Source organism: Prosopis cineraria, unplaced genomic scaffold (assembly GCF_029017545.1).
Source record: "Prosopis cineraria cultivar Desert tree isolate PC_DT_omini unplaced genomic scaffold, ASM2901754v1 PC14, whole genome shotgun sequence".
Lineage (NCBI taxonomy): Eukaryota > Viridiplantae > Streptophyta > Magnoliopsida > Fabales > Fabaceae > Prosopis > Prosopis cineraria.
In genome coordinates, this window is record NW_026555345.1 from 25,456,216 (window position 1) to 25,464,888 (window position 8,673).

The window sequence follows — 8,673 nt, forward strand, 5'->3', positions numbered from 1 at the left end:
ATTTATGTGGTTAATTAAAATTAATTTTTTATTAAAATACTTTTTGTAGTGGTTTTATTCATATTTGAGTCTTTTCTTTAGCGTTTATTTACTTCTAGTGGACCTTGAGCAGCCTGCTTGCATGATAGGATTGACGCAGTAATTAAAGTTGAGGCTAGAATATTTGTTTGATTTAGAACTTACTAGATGATTAGCTTTGTGTTTTGAACGATGAAACTTCTTGTTTGGATACATTGATGGATTGAAGATGTCTATTTTCCTTCTTAACTCAGTAACTCACCATTACATTTGGGGGATTAGGCATCTAGAAAACAGTCCCTCTTGACCCTGATGGGTTCGACCCTATTAGCTAAGGCTCAAGTCCAAAAATCAAGTTTCAGCTTAACATAAACACCAAAAATCCAGGTCAAATCTGGTATGATTACCGAGAGAAACACAAAGATCATGAACCTGCAGGCAACTAGTTTGCAAGAAACAAACTGCACGCATGCAAGGCACACTATTTTATTCAACATTAAGACTCACTTGCATACAGAAACAAAGCTGGAAGACAGCTTTGCTTAATTGGACGAGACTAGACGATAACATGCATGCTGCCTAATCAGCTTATTCGTAATTGGGTGCATGCCATGAAGAGATTTAGATACATTAATTGGAGGAAGAACAGGGCTCATAGCAGAAAGTGGTGATATCATAGCAACTGCATGAAGGAGGCCATGTCAGCAAACAGAAGCAACTCTTACAAGCAGAGTGGCAGGTGGTTCCCACATCATTGCACTGGCATTGAGGTGGGTTTGATTTTGTGCAGATGCACTTGTTGCAGCAGGCGCTCGTTGTTGATTTCACTATGTAATTGCCTTCGCCTTTCATCATCGCCTCCGCCAACAAAGTGTTAGGATCACGGCGAGCCTCCCCGCCGGTTGCTGCGAGGGCCATCAGGAACAGCACCAGAGCCACCTTCAGCATCACTTTCTTCTTCAGAGACATCTTATCTTTTTTCTCTTCAGCTACTGTGTTTGGAAAGCCCAGCAAAAAGAGAGGGTTCTTTATAGGGCAACTTGAGGGTTTTTCTTTCTTCTTTCTCTTTTTGATATATAATTATATGATATTCATTCCCAAAGAAATACACACGTGAAGGAAAAGGAGATCAAAATCAAAGGAAAAGGAAAACAACACCGACGGTTGAGATTAGATTTTTGAGATTTCGATAAGTAAATTTGGAAGCAAGTACTGCTCCGTGATAGCTCATTGTGCGGTTCATATGGATATAATTACTCATCACATATATCCATCTTCTCATTGTGGATCTATTTTACGAAAGAAAATCTTTATTAATTAAGACAAGTAGTTAGTGCTTTAAATTTAAAAAGGGGAAACTTAGATACTTAACAATATTTACTTAAATATATAAAATACTTGTTTCCAATTAGATGAAGACACATAGATTCTTTATATATTACTTATTCAATAAAAAAATCTTGTTATTAATATTAATAATACATTAAAATTCACTTACTGATATGATTAGATAAAAGTATATTAAGTATATAAGGCTAAGTATACTCTCTCCGTTAAAGAATATAAGACATTTTTTATTGAATCTCACTCCCTAATAAAGTAGTTACCTACTTTCAAACTAATCCTATCTTTTCATATTTACTCCCATTAAACACCCTATAATAAATATAAAATCATCATCAACAGGGGGCACTTTTGAAAAAAAAAGCAATGATTACACCTCAAAACACTAAAAATGCTTTACATTTTTTAATATCCAACTCCTTAAAAAATATCTTATATTTTTAAACGATGGAGTATAAGTTATGTTATTTAGAAAATTATCTTTTTTTGGTATTGAGATTGCAAAATAAGTTTTTCAGGGGGTAGATAAATAATCAGGTGTCCATAATTTACACACAACGCTTTGGGATGTCCCTAAAATTTCAAGATTTTTTTTAAATGCTTGTAAATATTTTAAAATAATAGAGACATCTATGGAATTTTTTATTCGAAAAATAGTGCTAGTCATTGTTTATTTAAATTTCAAACAAAAAATAAATAAAAAAAAGTCTCGCGGGATATCTTCAAAACAATGTTTTTTTGGGCTAGCCGAAACAATTTGGACGGCTGAGTTTGAGTGCCAGGACATTGTCTGCACAAAAATTGCTTTTACGCTTCAGCGTCGAAGAATAGAAATAGAATTGGGTTTTTTTTTTTAGGAAGAATGATAATTAAAGACCCTAAAAAAATTAGTGTAAAATAAAATTTTTTAAGTTGTAAATTCCTAAATTTTTAATTGTAAGAAGTCTTTGATATTTTTCAAAAAAGGCCTTTATTTGTTATTATTTTAATAAGGCATTCTTCCATTAGGAGGATTCGTTAGGGACGGTCATGGTCTTCAAATTTTTAATATTTTCATGATATTATATAAATGTTATACTTTTCAAATCTTTAATACTTATTGGTTCGTATTATATGTGTGGGCGCCTTTTTAAATTTTCAAAAATGACAATAAAATTTTCTTAAATTATATAAGTGACATATTAGTTCTTTAAAATGCCATAATTTTCCTGAAATTTCTAGAAACTTTTTTATCATTAAAAAATTAATATAAATGATCAAGTTGTCTTTAATTCAAATATCAATTGTTATTTACAAGTTTTGTTCCCAGATCAAGAATTCAATAGCAATTCTTAAGTTCGTATACAAAATCATGATATTTCTCAAATGTTGTAAATATCAATTACTATTCACAAATTTTGTTTTAAGATTTACAAATTTTCTTGTTAAAATTGTAAGAATTCAATAGTTATTTGCAAGTTTGAATTAAGGGCAATTTAGTTATTTACATTAATTCTTTAATGACAAAAAAGTTTCTAAAAACTTCAAAGAAATTATGATATTTTAAGAGATCAAAACGTTATTTATATAATTTAAAAGGATTTTATTATTATTTTTTCTTTAAATTTTGACTCTATCCCCAAGTTATATGTACTCCATTGGATCTACAACATATGACATTTTCTAAAAGTCTTATTCGATTTAAAATCTAAAAAATATTGAGTACTTTTTAGAAATATTTTTTAAATATACCCCTACTTATTGTTATTTTTTAAAACATAAATCATGCATTAAAATTTTAATCATCATTATTAAGAAATTTATATAAATGAGGATATAATTGAGAAGATGCACAATTTTTTTAAAAATAAAGATTTCACCAAACTTTTTTTTAGTATTCCAAAATAGTTATCAATATCCTATATTGTACTCCCCCCATTTAAAAATATAAGATATTTTTTGAAGAGTTAGATATTAAAAAATGTAAGACATTTTTAGTATTTTAATGTATAATTATTGTCTTTTTTTTAAAAGTGCCTCTATTGATAATGACTTTATATTTATTATAGGGTGTTTAATAGGAGTAAATATGAAAAGATAGGATTAATTTAAAAGTAGGTAATTACTTTATTGAGGAGTGAGATTTAGTTAAAAATACTTTATATTTTTTTATAAAGGAAGTAGTACAAAGAATATTTAATTGTGTAGCATGCCTGCACTCGTTTAGAATTATATATACTCCCTTCTGTGCCTAATATAAGTCAAATTATAGAGATAAAAAATTAATATAAGACAAATTTAGATTAATTAATTTTTTTTTAAATTTATTCTTGTTTATTTATTATGGTTTAAATTATCCTAAACGATTATTAATTATTAATTATAAATAGAAGTAAAAATGGATTTACTGCAAGGGCATGCAGCACGGATATTAGCTTCTTTATCGTAACGAATTTCTCTCATTTTGATAAGTTGTTTAAATAAAGTTTAAGAAAAACTATTATTAAATACAGTTAAATTGTCTTTGATGTTAGACCACATAGGTCACCCAACGTTGGCTCCCCCATTGCACCGACTCACCTATTAAAGTTCTTCATTGTTATTCTCTCCCTGTTTTTTTTTTTTGGGCCAACGTTATTCTTCGTTTTTAAACCATCCGAAGCAGATCAAATATGGAAACGCATGGCCCCGTGCTCATCTCTCTTAGGGGTGATTTGAACCTTTCGTTTCTCTTCAAATAATCTCTACCATTAACTTAAAATTATTTTTAAATATTTTTATATTATATTTATTAAAATAATAATTATAAAAAATGATAATATTAAATATGGATTATTTTTTATGCTTATTAAAGGATAAATATTATGATACTTGTCACTCCTGAGAAGATTTAGATAATTCAAATTTTATCTTTTTACTTTTTTTTATATTTATTAAAATAAAAAACATGTAAAAAATATATAAATATTTAATAAATCTGTTTATCACCAATCTAACTAATACAAATTTAATTTGAATGATCAATTTAATATTATTTTTAATAATTTTTATAAATTAACTATTCAGATGTATTCTGAATAGTACAAATATAGTTTGAAATGTTTAATTTAATATTAAAAATTTTATAATTTTAACCAATTGATTATCTAAATATACTATGAACAATCAATAAATACTATAATTTTTATTTTGATAAATATGATATAAAAATATTTAAAATATTATTTTAAATTAACGGTAGAGATTACTTGAAAAAAAAAAAGGAAGGGCCAGATCACTCTATAGGGGTGATATTAATGGGCACCAAATGCCTTGCCGATCAAACATATATTAATCAATCCTCCTCCCTCTTTGTGCGCGCGCGCGTTTTGAAGTTCGGTTGTGACGTGGTGAACAGCTAGTGAGTGCTCTCCATCATTCACGAAGTGACTCGCTGATACTATAATACCACATGATTTTATTCATGAAATTTGAATAAAGACAACCAATAAGTAAACCATACATCCTAGTATATTACCTCATCACTCAAATATAGGATACTTATCCATATCCTCCCCGTTTTTTATTATTTAAAAAATTATCACTTTAATTTATATTTTTTATAAATAAAATTACTCATTTCAATAAACATTAGTCACACATTTTTTAAATTATTTTTTATAATTTATATTAATAAAAAATAATTAATGCATGATTTTAGTTCACCTTTTTATTTTCAGACATAATTATTATAATTAACTAACTTTTTAAATTATAATATATTTTTTCTCTTATTCATAAAATTTTCTCTTATTTATAAAAACGGAGGGAGTATATATGTTTGGATTCTAGAGAAGTAATTAATTTATTTCACCAATACCATTCACTAATTAATTACATGGTCAAGTTTTTCTCACTAAGGACAAGAGGAAGAGAGAATATCTTTAAGTTATTTAATTAAGGTCATTTTTAGAAAAAAAATTAGCCGTCTAAATTTTTTAAAATTTTGATGAAGTAATTATTGGTGGCTTAAATTTGAAAGTGGAAGAAGTACTTCTCCCCCCTCCAACCCTTTTTTTATTGCACAGTGTTCTCCTTTATTTTCATGATTTTTCGGAAGAATTCCAGATTTTTTTCCCTTTTTAACGGACTCATTAGCATCAATTTATGAAAAATTCTAATTAGAGTCTATCAGCATGAGTGACAAAGGTTTTCATTATTTAAACAAGTGGTTGAAAATTTGAACCCCAACTCTCATGCATATAGCAATTTAACTGTGAAAGATCTATCCATTACTTTTAGTATTTTGAGGGAGATATTTTCTGTTATCATCAAGCTACTCCTTATACTTAATAAAAAAATTATGAAAAATGAGGCAAAAAATGCTTTTTCCCAGTTGGGGTAGATAATATTGATTTTTTTTGCTGATTTATATATTAATTAAATTGCAAAAATAATTAGTGCAAGCAACAGGGGATTAATTAAAATAGGGATCAAGAGGCTGCAAGCAATTACGAGTTTGCAAAATAGCAAACTCCACAAGCATGCAAGGCACAAGAAATTTTATTGAATCAACAAGATAGGGTTCACATACACACAGATCAAACAGAGCCTGAAGTAGCTTCAGCCTTTGCTCGCATAAGATGAAACCATTATTGACGACGACGACGACGACGGAGGCGCGTGGTGATCAGTTGGCCGTTTTAGCGGTGGAGGAGCAAGAAGGGTAGCAGAAGTTGGTGGTGTCAAGGCAGCGGCACTGTGGAGGATAACTGAGAGCGCAGAGGCAGAGGTTACAGGCGGAGTGGCAAGTTTCTCCGATGTCTCTGCATTGGCACTGAGGTGGCTCCGACTTTGTGCAGACGCAGTTGTCGCAGCATGCGGTGGTGGTGGACTTGGTGATGAAGTTCTGTTCGCCGTTCATCAGAGCCGAGGCCAGCAAGGTGCTCGGATTGAGGCGAGCCTCCGTCGTGGCGGCGAACGCCATCAGGAACAGCACCACGGCCACTTTCACGATCATCTTCTGGTTCAAACTCATCTTCTTCTCCTCTCTGCCTCTCACTCACTGTCTCGTATGCTTGTGTCTTTGCTTGTGAAGTGGTGAGCATGTACGATGGGTTATTTATAGCAAGATTTGATGGATATACAATGTCAATTTAAGTATGGCAATGTAAATACCTCGACAAGAGTTAAAAAAAAAAAATCATATAGAGTATATCAACGCATAAAATTTATATCATATTATTAAATTTTAAGTTTAATTTTGAATTTTTAAGGCATACTCCCTCCGATCCTATTTATAAGTTACATTTTAAAATGTTTATTTGGTCTTATTTATAAATCATGGTGCGACTTTTTAAGTAATATTTAAAAAATATTCTTAAAATTACTTTTCATAAGAGAGAAAAAAATAATATATATAACATTACTTTTTGGATTTATTATATAGAGACATAATTGAAATTCTATACATTTATTCCTTTATATTTTTTTTGCATTAGTATTAATGAGATTAATAGAAATAATTTATAAAGAGGACCAGATGAATATGGTAGAGCTCATTAGAAGAGTACAAACACATATGAGAGAGATGTAATTATAGGGCTGTGTTAAAGTAATGGGCATCTTAGGTATTTGAAAAATTTATAAATAATGCAATTTTGGTCCAGATTGAATCTAGCATAAATGATTAATCTCACTAGTGCAAAAAGCAATTTTCACCATAGTTAAAAACTTATTTTTATGACACAAGATGGTATGTAGTAAAAATGAGTATAGTAATGATAGAAGAATTTTCACCATAGGTCTTAGTGGAATTATAGTGAAAATGAAGTAATTACGGTGAACAACCATTTACTGCCACGGTTATTTACTACAACTGTGGCCAAAATAGCTATTTATGGGATGATTGTGGCTGTAATTGCTATTTTTTAAAAAAAGAACCAGCTTTTGTAATTATACATCGATCCGTTATTTATAAAACCTAATAAATACATAAACAATGGCTCTAGAGACTAGTATAAATATATCAAATACAAACATATCAACTGAAAGTGATCTACATTTCGAATACAAATATATATACAAAATTACGTTAATCTTGTTAATTTTAGGAAGAAACTAGATCAAATATTATATATATGTCTCAACTCTTACTTAAAATATGGCTCTAAACTTTTGAAATATTGTAAATTCAACACAATATATGCATGAATAATAATTCCAATGTAAGGCGTGCTCTAAAATTTAAATAATTATTAACGAATTATTATCTGATCAAATGAATAGAAAATACCTTTATTGATAATTTCATACATAAAAACATCTCATAATAACCACATTCTACACTTCTTAGTTGTCGAGGACACTATTAAAAAATAAAAATAATTAAATTTATAAAACCACTAATATAATATGTAAGATTCATTCTATTTATACACAGTTCAAGCTTAAGATTTTTAGGCTTACTGTCAAATTCAAAAAATAATTGATCAATTTCTTTTCGTTGTAGAGAGTTAGTTGGATATCGAACCATACCATTAATTTTTCTTTTATCAACATGTCATCTCAAGTTCTTTGCCTTATTTGTATTAATGAATAAACATTTAAATCTTGATATTATTAAAAGATACCATAACACCTTCACTAGATGCCTCTTAATAATGGAATCATTACCATCCGTACTCTTTTACTTTGTAACATAATATCCCATAGACTGGATATGCATCCAACGCTTCAAAATTATTTATATACAATATTACCCTTCAAAAGCATTATCCCTTTTAACAATTTGAGCAACTCTATGAAACTCTTATTGCTCCACTCATATCTTATTTTCAAGTTGAACAACTTTAACACCATTGTTAATTACGTATATTTTGTGCGCCCTAGATACAAAGGCATTTCTGAATCATTGCACAAGCTATAATATTTGTGTACCTTCTCGTCTGGAAAGCATTTATCTAACTACAGTCTGTAGTTACCTAATTCAAATATCAACAAATAATTTATGATTTGAATTTTTAAAAAATTTTAGAGCATAACAACTTATAAATTAAGACTCTCCAGACACTAAAACCTCTAATTCAGCCTTTTGATTTCTAATAAATCACCAATTTCAGCAACATGACAACTTAATTTCATCAAATTAAATCCAATGCATGATATTATCCACTTATCAACTCTAATCAAACACACAATTAAACTGGTAAAAATAAAAATTATATGATTCATTTTAGCCAATTCAAATATCAACAAATAATTTATGTTCTAAAATTTAAAAATTTAGTAACATAATGACTTGTAAATTGAGATTTTCTGTGCATTAAACCCCCCTCCCAATTTGATCAATTT

The 8,673-nt window shown here is 29.0% G+C and overlaps 2 protein-coding genes across 2 annotated transcripts; both read right to left on the reverse strand.

Annotated features, from left to right (window-relative positions):
* Positions 1 to 430: 430 nt before the first annotated feature.
* On the reverse strand, positions 431 to 1,054 carry LOC129291971 (Bowman-Birk type proteinase inhibitor-like). The gene has a single exon (XM_054929460.1). The coding sequence runs from the start codon at positions 985 to 987 to the stop codon at positions 649 to 651; it is 339 nt and encodes a 112-aa protein (XP_054785435.1). The 5' UTR covers positions 988 to 1,054; the 3' UTR covers positions 431 to 648.
* Positions 1,055 to 5,865: 4,811 nt separating this feature from the next.
* LOC129292010 (Bowman-Birk type proteinase inhibitor-like) lies at positions 5,866 to 6,409 on the reverse strand. The gene has a single exon (XM_054929502.1). The coding sequence runs from the start codon at positions 6,356 to 6,358 to the stop codon at positions 6,011 to 6,013; it is 348 nt and encodes a 115-aa protein (XP_054785477.1). The 5' UTR covers positions 6,359 to 6,409; the 3' UTR covers positions 5,866 to 6,010.
* Between the last annotated feature and the right edge of the window lie 2,264 nt (positions 6,410 to 8,673).